Source organism: Myotis myotis, unplaced genomic scaffold (genome assembly GCF_014108235.1).
Source record: "Myotis myotis isolate mMyoMyo1 unplaced genomic scaffold, mMyoMyo1.p scaffold_m19_p_5, whole genome shotgun sequence".
Classification (NCBI taxonomy): domain Eukaryota; kingdom Metazoa; phylum Chordata; class Mammalia; order Chiroptera; family Vespertilionidae; genus Myotis; species Myotis myotis.
This window is the reverse complement of record NW_023416357.1, coordinates 37,325,890-37,350,005: the sequence shown is the minus strand read 5'-3', so window position 1 is coordinate 37,350,005 and position 24,116 is coordinate 37,325,890. Positions and strand designations below refer to the sequence as shown.

The following is a 24,116-nucleotide window of genomic DNA, read 5'->3' as shown; positions in this document are numbered from 1 at the left end:
CTCAGAGCCTGTGGACAGTCACCACCTGGGGTTCCAAATCCCCGTCAGCTTCCTCCAGGACTCTGTACAACGTTACGGTGATGTGGAAAAGGCCCTGTGCCTACCTTAACGCAGTGCAGCTTGGCTCTGCAGGGCAGTGGTTCTCAAAGTGTGGTCCCCAGACCAGCAGCATCCATGTGACTTGGGAAACTCATTAGAAATGCAGACTCCCAGGCACCATTCCAGAGCTACTGAATGAGAAATTCTGGGGGTGGGGCCCCGCATGCTGTTTTAACCATTCCTTCAGGTGATTCTGGTGCTTGTAAGGTTTGAGAACCACTGACCACGGCAGACAACTGCCCCATTTGGACCATTATACTGTCACCTATCATTAGTTCTAAGTAGTGCTTGAAATCTAGGAATTCCTGCTTTCAGAGAGCCACAAAGGCAGCACCAGCTTCACCACATGCTCCACCTCCTACTGCATCTTACAACTCTTAACCCGGCTCCCCGGGATGCCCTGGCCTGCTCGCCCACCCTCCCCTTTTCACTCACAGGGGTGCCGGACAGACAGGGTCGCAGTGCTCCATGCTGGTGGGTTCTAAAAGTCAATAGCCAGATAGGGCACTTCCCCTTTTGTTTGTTTCATTTTGACTCACCTGAGGCCACAGGTAACAGTATACTAATATAGCATACCAATAGTCAGAAGCCCTTTAAAATGACTGCTTTTACATTAAAGAATGCTTGTAGTGGTTGAAAATTAAAAAGCTACTCAGCCCTAGCCCATGTGGCTCAGCAGCTAGAGTGTTGGCGGGTGCACCGAAGGGTCTTGGTTTGGATTCACGGTCAAGGGCACATACCTGGGTTGAAGGTTCAATCCATAGTCCCAGTCCAGGCATGTGTGGGAGGCAACCAATCAATGTGTCTCTCTCACATTGATATTTCTGTCTCTTTCTTCCCCCCTCCCTTCTACTCTCTCTAAAAATCAATGGGAAAAATATCATTGGGTGAGGATTAACAACAACAGACAAAAGCTATTCAAATTTCTTCAGATGTCTAATGCTGCTACCACCACTGCTCAGTCCCAGTCACCTGCCCCGTCCATATCTGTTTCCCCATCCTGTGTACAAGGAGATGTTATTCAGGGCCTGCCTATACCTTTTCAGGAAAAAAAAAAATGTTTTTATCGGAATTTGTAGCTAGCTTATAAGCTTACAAGTAAGAGGAAAATTAAGTTAAACTGCAACCAATATTAAATGTACTTACATTTTGGGTCCCCTTAGCCAAGTTCCCTTATTCACACTCATCACTGTAAATGCTAACAATTACTCGTCTAGCTAAAATGTATTGGGCATTAATAAAATATGTGCTGGCCCAGACTGACCTAAGCCCTTTAATTGTTACAGAACCAGCAAATCTGTAGGTGGAACTTGTATTTTCCCAATTTATATGTGAGGAACCTATTAAATAAACAGACAAAGTGACAGTCTTCATCACCACAAAGATCAGTAACCCTGTCCCTTCTCTACATCAGCCAGCTCATCCGCATTAGCTCCTGCCTTGTCAGGTAAATCCTGGGTGTAATGCTACATAAATGTTGCAACACAATGTCAAAGGCTTAGAAACTTCTAGAAATAAAGCTACCTAGATAATAAACTTAGCTTTAAGTATTTCCTACTTAAAAATAAAATCTTTTTTTAAAAAGATTTTTTAAAAATTAATTTTGAGAGAGAGAGAAAGTGAAAAGGAGAGAAACATCAATGTGAGAGTGAAACACCAACGGGCTGCTTCCTGTATGCCCTCTACTGGGGATCTAACCCGCAACCCAGGCATGTGCCCTGACCCGGAATCTAACTGGCAACCTTTTGGTGCGCAGGATGATGGCCAACCAACTGAGCCACTCTGGCCAGGGGTAAAAATAGAACTTTTTAAAACAAATTACTACTTGGTAACAATGGAGAAACAAGTTTATGGCATGCTCTTTCCAAACTTAGTCTATACCTGCTTCTGACATAATCATGTGGCAATAACAAAAAAAGGTACAAATTGGCAAACATGCAGAAAATACTTATTGATAACTGGTATGCTGATCTGTAGTAGAGATAAGCATTTGACACATATATTAATTACCATTCTAATCTGTTAGTTATACTCAGTACAGTTGATCCTTGAGCAATGCAGGGCTTAGGAGTGCCAGACCCCATGTAAAACTTAAGTTGACCCTCTCCATACGCAGATTGCCAACTATGCACTGAAAATATACTACTTTCTCCAATTCTATTGACAAAGAAAACTGGGTCTCAGAGGGGAAAAAGACACACACACACACACACACACACACACACACGAAATACAAGTTATAACAGCAAATATAATACTTGTCCTGCAGATTAGAATGTCAAGTCTGAGACAAATTACTTAAGTCATCTGCAAACCTCAGTTTCTCCTATGAGAGTCCATACAGCAAGTGTTGCAGTTAGGATAATAACAAGGTGGCTAGCCTATAAGATTGTAATGGAGCTGAAAACTTTCTATCACCTAGTGACTTGTAACATTGTAGTGAAATGCATTACTCACCTGTTTGTGATGATGCTGTGGTGTAAAAAAACCTATGTACTGCTGTTGTATAAAAGTATAGCATATACACCGAATTATGTACAGTACATAATACTTGATAATAAAGAACAATGTTAATGGTTTATTTAGTTACAACACTATACTTTTTATTGTTATCTGAGTGTCCTCTTTCTACTTATAAAACAACTAGAGGCCCGGTGCACAAAAATTTATGCACTCATGCTGGGTCCCTCAGCCTGGCCTGTGCCCTCTCACAGTCTGGGACCCCTCGGGGGATGTCCACCTGCTGGCTTAGGCCCGCTCCCCAGGGAATCAGGCCTAAGCTGGCAGTCGGACATCCCTCTGGCAGCCTGGGAGCCCTCTGGGGATGTCCACTTGCCAGCGGGGAGCAGACCTAAGCTGTAGTCGGACATCCTTAGCACTGCTGAGGAGGCGGGAGAGGCTCCTGCCACCACCTCTGTGCTGGCAGCCGGCAGCCTGGCTTGTGGCTGAGCAGAGCTCCCTCTGTGGGAGCACACTGACCACCAGGGGGCAGCTCCTGCATTGAGTGTCTGCCCCCTGGTGGTCAGTGTGTCATAGTGGCCAGTGATTCCCAGTCATTCTGCTGTTAGGGTCAATTTGCATATTACCTTTTTATTATATAGGCTAGAGGCCTGGTGCACAGGTGGGGGACGGCTGGTTTGCCCTGAAGGGTGTCCCAGATCAGGGTGGGGGTGCCGCTGGGGTGCCTTGCCAGCCTGGGTGAAGGGCTGAGGGCCGTTTTCAGGCTGACCAAGCCCCCTAGAGGGGACCTTCACCCCATGGGGATGTGGCCAGCATGGGTAAAGGGCTGAGGGTTATTTTCAGGCTGGCCAGACCCCCCAGTGACCCAAGCTCCCAGCCTCTCCTTGCAGGTATCTGGGATTTATTTATCTTCTATATTTGAAACTTTGTAGCCTTGAGTGGAGCCCAGGGCCACCTAGGGCAGGCGGGAAGCTTGGCTTCCTACATCGCCAGAGGCAACCCAAGCCTCCTGCTCACTCCAGCTTTGTGGCTGCCGCCATCTTAGTTGGGTTAATTTGCATAGTTGCTCTGATTGGCTGGTGGGCATGGCTTGTGGGTGTATCAGAGTGACAGAGTGATGGTTAATTTGCATCCCTCTCTTTTATTAGTGTAGATGTTTGCTGTAAAACAGTATGCTGTGTTATGTAGGCAGGCGCCTCAGAAATCTTGCATTTGCTGTGTCTCTTGATTGCATTGTCTCTTGTAATTGATTTAATACCGTGTTTTGTACAGAAACATGCTGTTCAGTCTTGTAGCCTAGAAGTAATGGGTTATACCATATAGCCTGGATGTGTAGTAAGCTATACTGTCTAGATCTGTGTAAGTCTACTCTATGATGTTCACAATGATGAAATCGCCTAAGGCGCTTTTCTCAAAACTTATCCCCATTGTTCATCAATGACTAATTGTATTTTAATTCAGAAAAAGTACCTATTAGTTTTGGGGTCTGAGGACATACAGAAAAAATAAAGGTCTGTAAATTTATTAAAAGAAACTTTAAACATTTAAAATACAACAATGTTGGCACAAGCTTAAGTGAACTTCAAAGAACTAGGTTAACACCCAGTATGCAAACATGGTCTGTTTATTTTACAAAGTACAAGATATACAGAAAGGGGAGACAGAAAAAAAAAACCCTAAAAATCCCTAGGAAGGCAGAGAAAACATTGTGCTAAAGATTCAGAGACAGGAAATTAGAAAGTTGCACATTTCCTGAGGAGGTCCAAAATGGTGACAGCATAGGAGGATGCTGAACTTGCCCCTCCCAAGAATACATTGAAATATACATCTATGTATAGATCAAATACTCCTGAGACAGCAGAGGCTGAATGCTCATCTGCTGAACAACAGAGAAGGTGGGAAATGGAGGGTGCAAGGTCGAAGGTGCTGGTTTTGAGTTTTGCAAAGCAAACTTGGGCAGGTGAGCGAAGAATGAAAGGAAAAGCAATATACTTGTGGCTAAAACCAACTCCAAGTAGCTTATCTATAATAATAAAAGTGTAATATGCAAATTGAACAAACTGCCGAACAGCAGAACTAACAGCAGAATGACCATCTGGACGACCACGCTATGACACACTGGTGCCAGGCCAGCCAAGGCGAGTGCGATGCAATTGGTCGGGGGGTGGGGAGGCCTCCATGATTGCCTCAAAGAGGGAGGCCCAGGCCACTGACCAGCGGGCTGCGGCGGGTCCTCCCTCTGTGGAGTGACTGATTGCGGGGCTCCTGGACTGCAAGAGGGCACAGGCCAGGCTGAAGGACCACCCCCCCCCACCCCCCAGTGCACAAATTTCGTGCACCGGGCCTCTAGTTTCAAATACTAGCCTTCCTTATGCAGTTCATTTAGAGAAGGGAAAGGGAAAGAAATGAAGAATTTGCAAGTATCACATAAAACACTAGTATGCCAAAATTGTATACCTGCTATTTAACAGATGATTCTTTAAGTTTCATACAGCAAAAGTTATTTCTACAGAGAAACTATTAAGTATACATCAAACAGCCTAGTCTGGTCTATCAGTTTTTCTGGAGATTCAGTGAGGAAGCATTATAAAAATAATGCCTTTTAATAAACTAAATCCTTTCCACTTTATCATCATCGTCACCTCCATAAGTTATGATTAGCCTTTGCCAAATTATCAAAAGCACCTGGAACTGACTAAACCTTCATGACAGTAAAATCAGATGAGGCCCAAAGTTCACTGGGACTCTATTATTACTGGCTCTGGTCTCTCTTAAGGTGTTTTTTTTTGTTGTTTTTTTTTTAAGGCTCTCGAAACCTTAAGTAAATAAATCCAACAGCCAGTGAAAACTGACACGCCCAGAAACTCCCAAGAAACATTTACTTCATAGTTCACAATAGACTGTCCTATTCCATCTGCGTTGGCCTTGCCTGGGGCTAAAGGTTAAAGGAAAACATTCCCGAACACCTTCATACTTTATGGGTGGAAAAACTGAGGAGGGAAAAAGAACAATCCATCCCAAGAGGATTTCTTCAAGGGCAGGGACATAGAACTATCATTCCCACAGCATATACCCCATCTTCTGACTTTCCTAAAACTGCTTAATTTTTGCTCCTTAACTAAAAAAATAATTCAGCCCTGGCCAGTGCTCAGTTGGTTGGAGCACGGCCTCATGCACCAAAAATGTTTTGGGTTCAATTCCCAATCAGGGCACTTAATCAGATGGCAGGTTCGATCCTGGTCAGGACACACAGAAAGCAACCGATCAATGTTTCTCTCTCACATTGATGTTTCTCTCGCTCTCTTTCCCTCCTTCCTCTCTCTCTAAAATCAGTAAAAATATACATTTCATCTACATTTCTAGAATCCTTCCAACATAAGATGTATGCGATGCTACAGCTAAAGGAGCCTTCGGGATGATCACTATCTTTACCCCTGACCAGCAGTACCCACCCTTAACCCTTTCCACTGACCTCCCACCAGCCAACAAATAAGTAAATAAAAAATCCCTTCCTGGAACCAGTATCCAGGATTCTCAACTAACCCTCATGGAAGCAATCAATCTGCTCAAAGAAACCTATCATGGCCGTTTCTGGGGTTGCTCCCAACAGCATCCTAACAGAGGATTTCTAAGAAACGAAGTCTTACTCCAAACTTCTCTACAGACAGGTTAGGTTTTCAATAACATGCATTGGGGAGATATTTTTGAAGAGAGAGACTTTGTGGGCTTTCCGCAAATCACATCACATAGGAAGCTGCCTACCAGTAGGTTAACAGTATATACAAAAAAGGAAATTGCTCTAATCTCTCTCAGCCTCATTAAGTATTGCATAGATACTGTGAATATTAGTGCAGAACCAGACACTGGGATTCACCAGGCTGTTCTCCATGTAAAAAGTTTAAGTCTGCCACCACCTGCTACCTCTCCAAAAACACCCTTTGGCAATCTTGACCCCAGAGAGTACCCTGGGTAATAAATAGTGTTTCCCTCCAAAGGATAAGCAGGAAAGTAAAAGGTGACTGGGTGGGGGCGGGGAGTTGTTTGAGTTGTGTTAGTTCCTTCCACATGATTAGTTTACTTATTTTTCCCCCCACGATTACTTTAGAACCAATCCACTTTCAGTGCCTAGATCTACTTCTTGAAAATGAAAATATGATTTTTACCTTGTAGTAAAATAATTTCTACTTATCCCACCTTCTTAAAGTAAAACCTGAGACCAAAACTTTTGCAACATAGACAATAATTCTAAGAACAGCGTTTCACAAAGCACTAAAGGTCAAGTTCAGAGACAGAAACCTAGGGGTTTAATGAAAGATTGGATGCTTGCTGATTATTTGAATACTTACCCACTCTTCAACATTGGGGGGCTGCTCATCATAAACGGGCTCCTTGTCCCACAAAATATTCGACTTGTCATATTGGTCCATCTTTCTTCGAGTTTTCACAGCAAAGAAAATTATTAAAGCAAAAGCCACAATAACCATGAATCCCAGCACAATGGCAATGGCCTAAAGAGAGGAAAGATAATGATATAATTACATTTTAATTGCTTACTTCAGCTCAATGCACCCTCTACAAGCACCTAATCCACCCTCTACAAATACCCTACTAAATATCTGTGACTTAACTGATATAAAACTGATACAAATGGCTACATTTTAGAACTATAAAACCGACCCATACTAGTTAAGCTAATGCTAGCAAAACACACACACCCCTTAATTCAATCCTCAGAATACAGTTAATTAACGTTAGGTACTATCATCATCTCCGTTTCAGAATTTTACAGGAAACCATTCCCAACTAAAGCTTGAGCACCAAGGGGCCGTATTTCAGAGGATCGGCCTTACCATTAAGTTTGCAGACATAATCTAACCGCGCTATAAATTAGAGGAACCTGACTAATGACTCATTTAGTCTGGCAGGTTTTTCTGTTTTGGAGTCTTTCATCTACTTACGTGACAAGGAAAGCCTACCCATGACTGTCCTCCCAGTGCCTGGTAGATGTGTTAAGTGGTATGTTGGCCCATAGGCACCTGGAGTTGAGACAGGCACCAGGACTCTGCCCTGGATATAGGGGTAGCAGGAGGCTCTCTCTGCACCTATCTCACGGTGATATCCTTCCTTAAAGAGTACAGGTTTGGGTAGGAGGAGGACTAAAAAGGATGGGGCTGTGGTAAGATAGGAGTACCGACCGTCAGCCCTGTTTACCATAGATACATCTGAATGTCAACCACAAACATTCTGAAAACCTACAATTGCAGGGAAAAACACTTCAGTCTTCAAAAGAGGCAAAAGAATGAGAATTCCTGAGTCAGTAACCCAGAAACATTTTCTGAATATAATTAGGGGGTGACTCATGGCTACTGAAGGCAGGGTTTTCTACCCCACCTGCACATTTGAATCACCTGGATAGCTTTTAAAAATACTGGCTTACACTCTAAAAATTACAAAACACTTTTGAAAGAAATTAAAGATGACCTAAGTAAATGGAAAGACATACTATGCTCATGTATTAGTAGACTTGATGTAAAGATGAGAATACTCCCCAAATCGATCTACAGATTCAATGCAATCCTTCAAAATTAAAATTCCAGCTGGCTTCTTTTTCCCTCCAGAAATTTACAAGCTGATCCCAAAATTCATATGAAAACACAGGAGACCCAGAATTTAGCCAAAACAATCTTGAAAAAGAACAAAGCTGGCAAACTTCCACTTCTTGGTTTCAAAACATACTACAAAGCTACAGTAATCAAGATAGTGAGGTACTAGCATAAGGACAGAAATATAGATGAATGGAATAAAATTGAGAGTTTAGAAATAAATCCTGACATTTATTGTCAATTCATTTTTGACTAGGGCATGGACAATTTCATGGTGAAATAGTCCTTTCAATAAATAATACTAATATAACTGCACAAAGAATGTTAGACTCCTTCCTTATACTATGTCCTAACTGAATGGATCACAGACCTAACTGAAAGAGCTAAAATTAAATGTCTTAGAAGAAAACACAGGGGTAAATCTTTGTGACTCTGAATTAGGTCAGGTGTTCTTAGATATGACACCACAAGCACAAACAAAAGAAAAATCAAACCTCATCAAAATGAAAGGCTTTTGTGCAGAGAACAATAGAACCATATACAGAAAGTGAAATGAAAATGATAAAATGAGAGAAAATACTTGCAAATCACACATCTATAAGGGACTTGTATTCAGATATATAAAGAGGTCTTACAACTCAATAATAAAAATACAAGTAGCCCAGTTAAAAAATTGACAGATTCTAATAGCCATTTCTCCAAAGAAGATATATGCACAAAGAAAACAAGTTCAACATCCTTCATTAGCTGTCAAAGAAATGCAAATCCAAACCAAAATGAGGCAAAAACACTGTTGGTGAGAATGTGCATAAATTGGAATCCTATATGTTTCTGGTAAATTTAAAGTAATATAACGACTTTGGAAAAGTCTGGCAGTTCTTCAAAAGGTTAAGCACAAAGTCACCATAAGACTCAGCAATTCCACTCCTAGGTATAGAAATTAAAACACAGGTTCACACGAAAACTTATACACAAATGTTCAGAGCATTATTCATAACAGCCAATGTGGAATTAGCCCGTATGTCCATCAACTAACGAATAAAAAAACGTGGTATATTCAAATAAAGAACTATTATCTATATACATAAAAGGCTAAGTGCCCATCTGACCATCCGACAGTCCCGACCAGCTGGTACATATGTCACACACTGACCACCGGGGGCAGATGCTGATCGCAGGAGCTGCCAAGCTGTGGTGGCAGCAGTGGTTCTCGGGTGACACACCTTGGAACCAGAGAGGAGGGAGCCCGATTCCTCCTGGGGCCACATGACTCCACCTTCGGTCGGGCCGTGGGTTACATTGTTGCTGGGGCACTGTTAGCCCTGAACTGGTTTACTGCCAAGCTGCGGTGACTTGGCAGCGGTGGTTCTCGGGCGACGCACCCCGGAACCAGAGAGGAGGGAGCACGGCCCCGCTTCCTTTCAATGTGCACAAATCTGTGCACCAGGCCACGTTCAGCAATAAAAAGGAATGAAGTACTGGTACCTGCTACAACATGAACCTTAAAAACATTATGCTAAATTAAGTCAATCATAAAAAACTGCATATGTATTATGTGATTCTGTTTATATGAAATCCAGAATAGGCAAATCTATAGAATAGGTCTGGGAAGAGTTAGGGAAATGACAATTGACTGTTTGAATTAGTGAAATGTTCCCCGGGGAATAGTGAAAGTGTTGATTGTGGTGATGGTTGCACAACTCTGTGAATATACTAAAAACCAACGAACTGTACTCTAAATGGATGAATTACGTGGTATGTTAATTATATCTCAACTAGAGGCCCGATGCACAAAATTCATGCAAGGGGCTGGGCCCTCACAGCCACGCCCAGCTTTGTCCGGAAGTACGTCTGGAAGGTCATTCGGCTGTCCAGTCTAATTAGCATATTACACTTTTATTATTGTAGACTAGAGGCCCGGTGCATGAAATTCATGCACGGGGGGGGGGGGGCCCCTCAGCCTGGCCTGCACCCTCTCCAATCTGGGACCACTCGGGGGATGTGCGACTGCCGGGGGATGTGATCCCTATGGGATCAGGTCTAAATCAGACAGGGATCGGGTCTAAACCGGCAGTCGGACATCCCTCTTGCAATCTGGGACCACTGGCTCCTAACCGCTCACCTGCCTGCCTGCCCAATAACCCCTAACTGTTCTCCCCTGCTGGCCCGATTCCCCTAATTGCTCTTTCCTGCCGGCCTGATTCCCCTAACTGCTCTCCTCTGCTGGCCTGATCCCCCTAACCACCACTGCCTTGACCCCATCACAGTGGCCTTGTCCGGAAGGACATATGGAAGGTCATCTGGAAGATGTCCAGTCTAATTAGCATATTACCCTTTTATTAGTATAGATAATGACACCTAGCCCTTCTCTCAGAGTCTGATTAAAATAGAAGTGGGCACTTGGCAACAATATTGTTTAAAAGTTCCCAATGTGGTTCTATTAAGCATCCCGAGTTGAGCCTCTAACGCAAGGTGTGAAAAAACAAAATTACTCATACCTCCTGAGGATCCACCACACAGTAGTGATACAAATACTGATCCACGTACATCCCAGAAGTTGTAGGTGAATAAAACTGGTTGCAGATGGCAATAATCTGTGAACCATACATAGATCCAGAAGCCTGGGCAGTTGGATTGACTCCCATTATATAGACGATTGTGGCAATAAACACCATGAAGCCCAGGATAGCACTCACTATTATCACGGTCAGGTAATATCTTCTTGTTCTAGATATTTCAGATCTTATAACACTGGTAACGAATATCACCAATGCAGCAATGAAACAAAAGGCAGCCATGGATAGCAGGAAGCCCTTTGCCGCTCTTGGATCTGTATAGCCTGTTCCATAGCCATAACCATAGCCATAACCATAGCCATTTCCAAAGCTTCCAAAGCCACCTCCAGGATAAGGGTAACCTATACCACCTCCTAGAATGTTACTTCCATAGCCTCTGTCCCAGCCAAGTGTGGAGGCGACACAGGCAAAGATGGCAATGCACAGCACGATGATGAGCATAGACAGAATCCGAATCACTCCTGGAGGAGAGGTCCATTTGTAGAAGTGAAGAATTTCATCTTCTGGGTAGAAAGAATATGCCGTATGAGAGAGCATTGGGCGACCATGCATCTCCCCACCATACATGTCATTGCTTGGTGCGTAATGACTTGGTTTGCTGAAATGCACATGAAAACAATGTTAAGTTAGCACTTTTTGGGGGGAAGGGGGAAGGGGGAAGGGGAAAAGGGGAAGGGGGAAGGGGCAGGGGGAAGGGGAAGGGGGAAGGGGGAAGGTCGCAGTTAGGCAGTTAGGGGGATCAGGCCAGGAGGGGAGAGCAGTTAGGCAGTTAGGGCAATCAGGCTGGCAGGAGAGAGCAGTTAGGCAGTTAGGGGGATCAGGCAGGCAGGCAGGTGAGTGGTTAGGAGCCAGTGGTTCCGGATTGCGAGAGGGATCCCAGATTGGAGAGGGTGCAGGCCAGATTGAGGGGTCTCCCTCCCCCGCTCCCGTACACAAATTTCATGCCCCGGGCCTCTAGTATATTATAAAACCACATGTATGATTCCATTTATATGAAATGTCCAGAATGGACAAACATAGAACAGAAAAGTAGACTGGTGGTTGCTGAGTACAGGGGGGAAACAGGGAGTGACTTCTAATGGGTAAGGGTGTCTTTGGGGAGGTGGTCATAAAAATGTTCTAAAATAGTGATGCTTCCACAACGCTGTGAATACATTAAAATCACTGACCTGTCCATTCTAAATGAGTGGATTGTATGATGTATTATACCTCAATAAAAGTGTTATTTAAAAAATTGATGCCATGTTGCCAATGGTGATTTAAACAAGGCATTAATATGGAAGTGTCGTAACAATTGTGAAAACAAAAGGAATAAATATACATACAAATATAAGCCTAGACTATATTGAAGTAAACATTAGAAACAGGTAACAATAGTTGCCTTTGCAGAGAAAAACTCATCCTGGAAGTTATGGGTAAGAGGGAAACTCATTTTTCACTGGATACACATATTTTATTTTTAAAAGCAAACGAATAGATGAAAATTTCAACAATAGGTACATATTTTTTTTACATGTGATAGACTTTTTTAAGAGGAAAACTGAAGAAATATTTACTTACAATTCATCAGGTCTATATGGAGGGGGGCTTTCAAAAGGCCTCGACGACATGGTCAGTGGTCACCTGATCTTCAAGATGAGCAATGTCCTGTAGCTCCCAAGATAAGCCAATCTAAGCAACATAAGTAGGGTAATGGCATTACTACTGAGCTCAGAGTTTCCTTGCATCACTAAGAAAACTAGTGATACCAATCTCAAGTAACTTCTCACACCATGTTTATTTCTCTGGTCCTTCCCATTGCTATTTTATACATTGGACCATTAATTCCTTATGCAGAGGAAATCACTGGGCACAGGAATTATTCAGCCTGGGAGTCCTCACAGCACCTCACACCATGCTCTGTACATCACTGGCATACAAATACTGTCTACTTTGAAATTCTAGATTGTATTAATAAAAAATTCACAATGCTTCTACAGCATAGGTAAAAAATTGTATTTATTTTTTAAAACAGTCTCTTCAGCCGAAACCGGTTTGGCTCAGTGGATAGAGCGTCGGCCTGCGGACTGAGGGGTCCCAGGTTCGATTCCGGTCAGGGGCGTGTGCCTGGGTTGCGGGCATATCCCCAGTAGGAGATGTGCAGGAGGCAGCTGATCGATGATTCTCTCTCATCGATGTTTCTAACTCTCTATCTCTCTCCCTTCCTCTCTGTAAAAAATCAATAAAATATATTTAAAAAAAAACCAGTCTCTTCAAATAACAAGATGGGTATGAGAAAAAAACATTATTTAAATATATTGTTTCATATTACTTTGGAAAGTTCATATAAAATGAGAATGCATATAAAAGTGCATATCGCCCAGTTGGTGTGGCTCAGTAGTTTAGCATCGACATATGATCATGGTTCGATTCCCAGTCAGGGCACATGCCTGGGTTGCAGGCTCAATCCCCAGTAGGGGGTGTGCAGGGGGCAGCAGATCGATGACTGTCTCTCATCATTGATGTTTCTCTTTCTCCCTCCCTCTCTGAAATCAATAAAAATACATTTTTTAAAAAGAAAAAAAGTGCCTATCTAGCAGAGTCTAACACATACTAGGCCATCAATGTTAACTATAGCATAAGCTGGTTTAAAAAGTATATTTTTCTCATTACAAATGATTACAAGATGCATCTCTGAATGGTGGGATTGTGGACAGTTAGTTTCTCATTCTGCTTTTCTAAATCTTCAAAACCAGGCATAATTTTTATAAATTATGGGGGGAAAAAACATTAAATGCACATTGTATTAAAGAGTCCTCTAAGGCAAAAGCAGAATGATTTTGTTCTAACATTTCTCAATTTGTCCCAATTTCATTCAATCAACGAGTATTTATTAAGTGCCTCTGCTATATCACAGGACCTGTGGAAATTAAGTATGAGACAAAGTCCTCCTGAAGGTCACCCAGCCTACTGCAACAGGCATTAATTAGGACCGAATTATGTGATAAAGTGCAGTATGGGGATGACCAAAGACTTAAAGAGGAAGCGGAAAGGAAGGAAGGAAGAACAATTGAGCAAGACCTGTATCTTCCCTGGCCAGTGTTGCCCAGTGGTTAGAGCGCTGGCCCATGCACCAAAGGGTAGCAGGTTCCATTCCTGGTACCTGAGTTGCAGGTTCGATCCCTGACCTAGACTGGGGTGTGTGCAGGAGGCAACCAATCGATATGTCTCTCACACCTCTCTCTCTCTTTCTCTCTCTCTCTCTCTTTTTCTCTCACTCCTCCCTCCCTCCCCCTCTAAAAATATCCTTAATGAAAACTGACAAAAAAAAAAAAAAAAAGAAAAAACCAAAAAATACAGGGGTAAGTGGAATAACAAATTGATATTTCTCTCTCTCGAAAAAGAAATATTAAAAAATCTATATCTGAACATATTAAAGTGTCCAATGTTTTTTGTTTTGTTTTGTTTTGTTTTGTTTTTTTTAAATATATATTTTATTGATTTTTTACAGAGAGGAAGGGAGAGAGACAGAGAGCCAGAAACATCGATGAGAGAGAAACATCGATTAGCTGCCTCCTGCACATCTCCCACCGGGGATGTGCCCGCAACCCAGGCACACGCCCTTGACCGGAATCGAACCTGGGACCTTTCAGTCCGCAGGCCGACGCCCCATCCGCTGAGCCAAACCGGTTTCGGCATGTCCAATGTTTTTTATTCTCAAATAAAGTATGTGTAATCTTGCATCACTATGTTAGAAACTGAATCAATTCAAACTCTTTAAACTTTATTCTTTAAAAGCAACAGCAGCTATTGCCTACATCCTTAAGGACAATGAATTCCAAATGTCTTAGAATAAAATATTGCCTAAATGTATATTACATAAAACCTCGAAGATGGAAATACAGTGAATGTTAGTAACATCAATAGTTAACATAACTTTTCCAAACACAAAGAGGGAAGACAACTTCTCTACATTCTTTTACTTCTAAAAACCACCTTATTGACTGAAACATACAGAAAGTCCACAAGTCATAGGTGTACAAAGCACCCTATAACTAGCATCCAAACACACATATAAATGAGCAATTTAGGCCAAAATATTATGGTGCTATAAGAGTAAAAGTCCAGACTGTCGAATCTCAGCGGGAAGACAGGGGTGGGGGTGGGGGGGGGTGGTTGAGGGATAGGAAGAGACCTTGTAGGCATATATATGCATAACCTCTGAACACAAACAATAGGGTAGTGAAGGCCTGGGGCTGGGAGGAGGGTGGGGGCGGGCTAGAAGAGGTCAATGGGAGAAAAAAGGGGACATGTAATATTTTCAACAATAAAGATTTTTTTTTTAAAAAAAGAGTCAAAGTCCAGGTTAAATGTCTCCCTAATTGAGATTCAGAAAAATATTAAGAAAAACTGAATTTAGACACTATTTCTGAAGCTGAATGTCAAATACTGACTGACTGACCTGAGAGGAGGAATCTTCTTCCTTCTATACCTCTCACTCACTCATTCAAGACTATGCCAAAAATTCCAGGCTCAATGATGGCTTTTGAACATTCTAAATTAATCCAGACCCAGACCACAGTTTCAGTTTTGTCAAAAATCCAAACAAGAGCCGTGGCCGGTTGGCTCAGTGGATAGAGCGTTGGCCTGTGGACTAAAGGGTCCCAGGTTCGATTCCAGTCAAGGGCATGTACCTTGGTTGCAGGCACATCCCCGGTAGGAGATGTGCAGGAGGCAGCTGATCGATGTTTCTCTCTCATCGATGTTTCTAACTTTCTATCTCTCTCCCTGCCTCTCTGTAAAAACATCAATAAAATATATTTTTAAAAAATCCAAACAAGAAAATCCCTTTCCAAACGACTATTTCCTAGATTCAGAGTTTAATTGTCATGACTCCTCTAATAACAGATTTTAAATTGTGAAGCAAATCAATTTTAGAAAGCTAATTAAGAACAAGTCATGCCACACCAACTTCATCTCCTTTTTGGAGGTTACCAGGCGGGTAGATGAGGGAAGTGCAGAGAGAATCCTGAGAATCTTGAGCACATCCTTGCTGTACAGACCGTGTTGGGCAGATGTCTAAGCTAAAGAATGGGATCTAATTAAGATAAAAGAATGGGCCATTTATGTCTGCCTGGAGGGAGGTCTCGAGCGGTTCTGCTACACACAAAGTGGAGGCAACAAGCTTACCCAGATTTGCAGCTACGGACCCCACTGGCTACAAGTCTATCAACACTGATCAAGTTCTCCATAAGGTCGGAAGGACGAAAGGATGATTGAAAGAAACCTAGTGGCTGTAAAAACTCATTGCCTGGCACAAGTTCCTCATCTCTGAGCCTCACTGCCCTCCTCTGTCAAATGGGGGCTAACCCTAAGCTCTGAGGTGGGATAACTAAATAAAACAACGAATTAAGCCTGGCCAGTGTGGCTCAGTGGTTGAACATCCACCCATGAACCCAGAGGTCACAGCTGGATTCCAGGTCAGGGCACATGCTCGGTTATGGCTCAATTCCCAAGTAGGGGTCGTACAGGAAACAACCTATCGATGTTAATGTTTCTCTCTCATAGATGTTTCTCTCTCTCTCCCTCTCCTTTCCTCTCTCTCCAAAATGAATAAAAACATTTTTTAAATGTTACCTCAATTTTTAAAAATTAATAGTATAAGTACTGGATAAGGAGAGCTGGCTTAATAACTGTCCATTTTTAAAAGTGCATTCCCTTGGTGAGAATTTCAACAAAAGTTAACATATTATTCCAAACTCAGATAGTACTCACAGAGATAGTGCTTGAATCTAGGAATGACACAGTAATTAAAAAGAAGCAAACCTCTGCAATATCTTAAAATCTGTGCATCATGTTCCAATTAACTCCCTCTCCAAAGGGTGATTAAGATTATTGAAGATCTAGAAAAATCATGTCTTTTTTTTTTTAATATATTTTATTGATTTTTTACAGAGAGGAAAGGAGAGGGATAGAGAGTCAGAAGCATCGATGAGAGAGAAACATCGATCAGCTGCCTCCTGCACATGTCCCACTGGGGATGTGCCTGCAACCAAGGTACATACCCCTGACCAGAATCGAACCTGGGACCCCTCAGTCCGCAGGCCGACGCTCTATCCACTGAGCCAAACTGGTGCTGGCAGGAAAAATCATGTCTTAACACAAATGATTGGAAAAACAGGAAATGTTTGGCCTGGAGAGCTCAACATTAGAAGGACCGCTATGCTGAAGACCCCCCTTTGTCGTCCTAGACATGGTATTTGAAACACACACACACACACACACACACACACACACACACACACACACCACCAGGGTCAGATTCCCTCTCAATGTTAGGAAGTTTCTCCCTCACCCTGACCCCGCACACCCTCCAAAAAATAACAACTAACAACTTGATCTGATGCCAGTTATGCAAAGCTTAAGTTGTTTGATATTTGGGGGGACTGGACGGGACTTAAAAGGTCTCTCTCAAGGCAGTCTGCAACTGTGCTTTGAGGCGACAGCCAAAGTAGAAAGTGAGCCAAGATACAACAGACTGTTGTCCAATGTCCAGCACAGCAAGTTGTGACAGTGAAAGGGACATAAGTCAAACAGCTGAGTAAAAGCCGGGGGCAAAAGAGAAGCAGCAAACACTTGTAGAATGTTACGCTGAAAGCCAGCTAATGTTAACATATAACAAAAGTTCTCTTCTTGAAAATGTTTACTGGTCCAAAGCTGTCCTAAAAACAAAACAAAAAACACACAAAAACAAGCTAAGATGAAGTAGAAAAGTCTGAAAATACTATGCCCCAAATTATTCCTTAAAGCAAATTGTCAAAAAAATAAAAAATAAACTTTATTGTATTGAAGGGCAGTCTGCTCCTTCTCAATCTCATACAGCAATAGTTAATTTGTGTCTAAGAAGTTTTTTTTTAAGTTGTGCCTGATATTTAGGTTATAGGCACTTCATTAGTAAACTGCCTAAATTTTTGAAATTAGGCAAACTTTGAAGTAGTTGAGCTCTGTGTCAGAAACTGCATTTTAAATAAGCTCTCCAGATAATTTTTAAGCACACCATAATTCTGAGAATCACTGTCTCACATCAAAGCGCTGATATTGTGTTTCCTGTCCAGGACACTCAGATCTTTACTTGGCAGTGCCTGTGGTTCAGTTCTCAGTGCAAGTGTCTCACTTCCTCAGAGGCCCTCCCCGTCACTCACTCCATCCACGAAACCTGTTTTATTTTCAGACAGCATTCCCCCCCACCACCACCACCAACTAAATTATTAGCTTTTCTTTTCTTTCTTTCTCCCCCTCCCCTCTCCACCCCGACTGGAATACCATCTTCACAAGCACTCAGATGTCTGTTTTGACCATCACTGTTATCCCTAATCCCTGGTACGAAGTGATGATCTACCAATACCTGATCTATAAAGACCAACAGCCCATATTACAGCTGGGGTTTCAATCCACCAGTGACCAGATTGAAGTTCTTCACTCATAACACCCAGTAAATACAATCCTTTAAGTTCAAAAACATAACTGAGCTTACAGTCTGAGAGGAAAAAGAGAGAAAAGGGTGAAATACACAAACATGTGGGCATCACCTGAGAATTCCTTAGAAATGCGGAATTCCAGGCCCCACTTCTTACCTATGAATCAGAATCAGTATTTTAATAAGATCCCCAGGTGATTCATACCACATTCAAGATTGAGAAGGTAACTAGGTTTAAAGGTGTTTACTCACCTTTACCATGGAATTCTAATAAGGCCTACCTTTCAGAGTGGTTGATTAAATGATAGAAGTACAAAAGCCTTTAGAACAGTGCTTCGAAAACAGGAGGCACCGCCCATGATTCCCCTAAATAACCTGCGAGTTGTCTAAATCTCACTATCCTCCTCTCCATCACCCAACAAAGGAGGCATCTAATGGCTCAATAAATGCAAAACTACAAAAAAAAAAAGTGTTGCTTTGTCTGAGGCGTTATCTATTACTGTGGCTCCACCATTTAAAATATCTATTTTTTTAAATATCAGAAATTTAAAATAAAGATCCAATGTACAATGCAAAAGAAACATTGTTACAGTTGGGAATGAGCAGTTTGAGAAATCTACCTCTGGATAAAAAGAACTCATTTCAATCACAGCAAGAATGGCCAGCAGTGCCTTAAAAGTAAGGGTTTCTCTTTTCCAGGGATCCCAATAATACACCTGTTGTGCCCGAGGGCCACACACTAACCTGGAAGGCTGCCTCCTCCCCGCTCCGGGTCACTTCCCCGGTGGGCAGCCTGCCCAGCCGGCCCCGGGGCAGCTCCCGCCCGGTCGCTTCACCTGGGACACGAGGGGCTCGGAATTGCTCTTCCAGCCCCAAGGTGCAGAGGCCATTTTGGCCCCTCAACCCACCCCCGCCCCCCCCGCCCCCCCCCCGCCCCCCCCCCCCCGCGCTCTTCCTCCGACAAAGGCAACATGTCCGCTGGACCCGCAGGTCTCAAAACCCCGCGGCCGGCCGGGGGCAGGTCCGGGACCCGCGCGCCCCCGCCGCGCCCAGGAGCACCCCCGGCGGCCGGGCGCGCAGGCCGGGCGAGGGCCGCCCGAGGCCTTCGGTCACGGCTGAGAATCCGAGCGTGAGCAGATTCCCTCGAAGTACTGCCTCCCTCGAAATGAAATCCCCGTCCCCAAAGCTTAAATCCACGGGGGCTCAGCCAGCTCCACTAAGTGCGCTCAAAATTCAAAACAGTCGGTCGGCGCGCCCCGTCACTCCAGGAATACATTATTTCAAGATTTCCACCCAGCCACCCTCTCTCCCTGGGATACCCAAAGAGGTGAGGTGGGGGCGGGGATGACGAGGTCCCCCGGGATCCAAGCCTCCTGGCCAGCGAGCGCCCCCCATCGCTCCAGCCCTGGGGCTCAGGACCCCGGAGGAGCCGGGCGCCGCGCCCCTCTCCCTGAGAACCCCCAAGAACTGCAGCCCGGAGAGCGCAGCGCAGGAGTCTCACTGTTCGCGAACCTCCCGCCTCCGAAAAGCGAAAAGTTGTCCGCGCCTGGGCACAGGTACAATAAAGCGTTTCCGCCAAATAAGCTAATCGGCGCCTCCAAGTGGCCCCGGCTCCGGGGCGCAGCGTCCACGGTAGCCTCGCCCCGCGCACCCGCGCCTCCCCGGTTCCCGCGAGTCCCAGTCCCGGGGCGAAACCGCCACCGAAACCAGCCCCGAGCGCCCTTCCCCCGCGCTTCCCCTACCAGACCGAGGCGCCGCGGAACCAGTGGGAACTCCGGGGTACCGTGCGCCCCGGGCGCCGCGCCCAACTCTCACCAACTCACAGCAGCCCAGCCCGACCCACCAGATCCACCAGGGACGGCGGGAGCCGAGGAGCGCGCTCACCTGGCCGGCGCACCTGACGCTGTGCGGACCACCGGCGCTCACCCCAGGACCTGCCGGGGGACTCAGCCCTCCCCCTCCACTTGGGTCCCCCCACCCCACCCCGGCCGCCCAGCCCCGGAGCATGCGCACCAATGCCAGGCTGGGCTGCGGGAGGTGGGCGGCCCCGCCCGGGCGACCCCACCTGCTGTCCCCGGCACGGGCTGCTCGACACTCTGGCCAGCTCTCCCCGGAGTCCGCCGTCTGCGCCGGAGGTGGAGGTGTAGTGTGGCAGCCTCCTCCCTCCGTGACCCATTCACCTGAAACTCGGATGGGAGGGGGAAGGGAGAGGTGGAGAAGGAGGCGGGAGGAGCCGGCCTGCTCCGCACACCCTTGCAGAGCGCGGAGTTAAAGGAAAAGCTCCTTGTTTCGGGCGGAGGTGCGGGGACCCAGCGAGAGAAAGGGCTCGGGCTCCCGGGAACCCGGGGGTGGTCGTGGGCCACCCCGAGGCGCGCTCGGAGCTCCGCGGGTTTCGGAGTGAGGTCTGCAGGGGCTGTTTTCCTCCTGAAGAGGGAGGGGCCAGGGTTGCTCCGCACTTTGGCAGGAAAACCACGTCTCGCATAGCACTTTCCTGCTCCAAAAATTTGGTTCAAGTTTTGTTGGAAATCCAGATGTGGGAGATTTTCAAAAGCCATGCGTAAATTTAGGAACCGTTTTTAATCTCTGGATCCAGAAAAAGGAGTAGTTAAATAAAGGTGAAGTACCCTAGATTTTGGTGTCGGTAGATTTGCCATCAAAATTAAGCACACACCACGGTATTCAGTATTACCACTTCAGGGTCCTCTGCGCCCTCCCAAATTTAACTGTGGTTGATGGAGAATCTCGGGGGCGTGATTTAAACAATTTTAATATTCCCTTTGGCTTAAAAACAAAACAAAAACTAGTTTTGTCTGCTGTGTTCTCTTGATCTGGAGCCTGTTTCCAAAGGAGTGTTCACTTAGGAAAGTTCGTAGTCTACACTTCAGGATGTATACACATTTACTAATATATATGTCTGTTGTATTTCAATATGTTTTTTAACTAGTAGTAGAATGTAGCAGTTTTAATTCTTGTTATTGAACCATCTGCAGGTTTCTTAAATCCTGCTTCACTTAGTATTCCAGTCTGGAATGCCAGCATTGCTAATAGATTTCTGTCCAATCCCACCCACTTCTCTGCCTTTAATTAAATGGTTAGAGATGTGACTCTCCCATACAATAGATCTTAAGCCATAATTCAATACTTGAGGAAGTAAAAGCATTATATAAATATAAGGTATTTAAATTGATGACAAAAAATAATAATAAAGTGATGACAACCTTAATGGGTAATTAAGCTGATGGGTATTGTTTTCGTGGAAGTCATTTCTCCAATTATTTTAATATGACTGTAGTTTTTGAGTGATGCAGTTTAGGTTGGTGGCATTAACACTGGGGGTCAGGTTAATCCTCTTAATGTTCCCTGTCAGATTACTGAAATCCCCAAACATTCCACTGGATTTATAATTAAACAAGGGAACATTTCTTAATACGCTTATTTATAAACACATATCTATTATTTTATAGTGTATGTTGACATGTTCTGAAAAGAACTTAGAGTGTTTTCCCTACTTTCTAAAATTGAAATGTTTCTCATACCATAAAATTCACCCTTAATTTCATTTTTAAAAATATTTTTATTGATTTCAGAGAGGAAGGGAGAGGGAGAGAGAGATAGAAACATCAATGATGAGAGAGAATCATTGATTGGCTGTCTCCTGCACACTCCCTTTTGGGGATTGAGCCCCCAACCAGGGCATGTGCCCTTGACCAGAATCAAACCTGAGACCCTTCAGTCCACAAGCCGACACTCTATCCACTGAGCCAAACTGGCCAGGGCCACCCTTAATTTTAAAGTATACATACAACTTAGTGGTTTTTAGTATATTCACAAGGATATACAACTATCACTACTATCTAAATCCAGGATGTTCTCATCATCTTAAAAATAAGCCCTGTGTCCATCAGCAGTCACTCCCCATTCTCCCTTGACTCTGGACCCTGGCAACCACTAATGTACTTTCTGTCCGTGTCGATTTGCCCATCCTGGACATCTTATGTCAATAAATAATACATGTATCTGGCTGCTCTCACTGAGCATAATGTTTTCAAAATTCATTCATGTTATAGTACCTACCATTCCTGTTTATGGCTGAATACTATTCCAATGAGTAAATATACTACGTTTTATTTAAATCTTCATTAGTTGATGGACATTTGGGTTATTTCCACTTTTGGCTATTATGAATACTTGTTACTATGACTATTCATGGGCAAGTTTTCGTGTGGACATATGTTTTTAATTTTCTTGAGTAGGGTTTTTAATTAGAATTTTCATCATTTTACTCTAACTAATGCATATCATGGTATTGTTCTTATTTCCACACCAAACCTAAACCCAAAGGCACGTTGTATTAGAATACAACATGAGCCCTGGCCGGCGTGGCCCGGTTGAGCACCATCCCATGCATTCTATTAGGGAACATTAAATTCCCTAATAGAATTTTGAAGGTTGCAGGTTCAGGAGGCAACTGATGGCCGTTTCTCTCACATTGATGTCTCTCTCTAAAAAAAAATCAATAAAAACATAAACTTTATTTTAAAAAAGAATGCAAGGTTAGTTACCACACTTTATTTGCTCTCCTTATTCATTCACTCAACAACCATTTTCTGAGTGACTACCATGTGCACAATAGTGAACAAAACCCAGAGTCCTGTCTTAGCAGAGCTTACTTTCCTGCTGAATTCATGCATATGGAATAGGAGAATTTATTAAGTTGATCTATATGAAATTAGAAATAGTTCATCATTTTTAACTACAAATGGCATTTTCATGAAGGTTAACTTAATACTAAGCTAAATTTCTGTCGGAATGTTGTATGCCATTTTTATTCTATTCAGATTAATTTTCCAAATGATGCTCACAAAACTGAAAAATCTAAAAACTGTGTTATTTTAAATATTGCCTAATAGTGTGCATACTAGGTACCAGTTGAAAATGTTCAGAAGGAAAATCCAACTTCAAAACCTAAATACATCATTCTTCAACAGCAAAACAAAATTTGTTGGATGTTTAATGATGCTATGCTCAATGCAATCATCTTACATAATCATAAATTGTAGCAAATATTTAATTACTTTTAATCAAATTTTCCTTCTTGGCAACTCAGTAGAATTATGGACTATGATCCACTATTGAACATTATTTGATGAAAATCCTCATGACTCAGACAAAGGAAATATTGTTCTCAGGGGTATGATTAGAAACTGTTGATTTTTCCCTACAGGCAAAAATGGTAAAAAAACAAAAAAAATAGAACCATTTTTTCTTCAGTTTATATGTAAAGGAGAAAGTTCAGAGCTCAGAATATGATGTCAGAAATTTTGGTTCAAATATCATGTTGCCACTTACTAGCTGGATAGGATTAATCCTTAAGGGAAGTTGAAGTACATAAGCCTCATTTTTCTCCACTGACAATTTGGGATGGTAATAAATATCACACTTTTCATAAGATTGTTGAGAGGCACATGGACCATTTACCAAGATAAACCATGTGCTGGGCCACAAAACAAGTCTCAATAAATTTACCAAATCATTACTGTAGCTTAAAACAGTTCCTGTCACAAAGTTATTCCATAAAGACTTGTTGAGCCCCAGCCAGTTTGGCTCAGTGGATAGAGCATTGGCCTGCAGACTAAAGGGTCCCGAGTTCAATTCCGGCCAAGGACACATGCCCGGGTTACAGGTTCAATCTCCCCCTCCCCCCCAGTAGGGGATGTGCAGGAGGCAGCTAATCAATGATTCTCTCATCTTTGTTGTTTCTGTCTCTCTAGCTCTCTCCCTTTCTCTCTGAAATCAATAAAAACATATATTTAAAAAAAAAAGACTTGTTGAATGAGCATATTATAACCCTGATTCTTGCATCCAACATACCTGTGGAGTCTTGTCTATCTCTCTGATAGTCTCCTGCCATTGTGAAAACAG

At 43.4% G+C, this 24,116-nt stretch overlaps 1 protein-coding gene across 8 annotated transcripts in view; it reads right to left on the bottom strand.

Annotated features, from left to right (window-relative positions):
- OCLN (occludin) overlaps window positions 1-20,406 on the bottom strand; it is a 43,549-nt gene extending 23,143 nt beyond the window's left edge. The window contains exons 1-4 of one of the 8 annotated variants that reach the window (XM_036307871.1): window positions 20,260-20,406; window positions 12,299-12,409; window positions 10,661-11,336; window positions 6,906-7,067 (exon numbers count right to left, since the gene is read on the bottom strand). In XM_036307871.1, coding sequence (XP_036163764.1) covers window positions 6,906-7,067; window positions 10,661-11,336; window positions 12,299-12,348 — 888 coding nt within the window. In that variant the 5' untranslated portion in view covers window positions 12,349-12,409; window positions 20,260-20,406. Of the gene's footprint in view, window positions 1-6,905; window positions 7,068-10,660; window positions 11,337-12,298; window positions 12,416-18,938; window positions 19,061-20,078; window positions 20,169-20,207 lie in introns of those variants that run through there. The other 7 variants (XM_036307875.1, XM_036307877.1, XM_036307870.1 and 4 more) reach the window with 7 other exon arrangements.
- Between the last annotated feature and the right edge of the window lie 3,710 nt (window positions 20,407-24,116).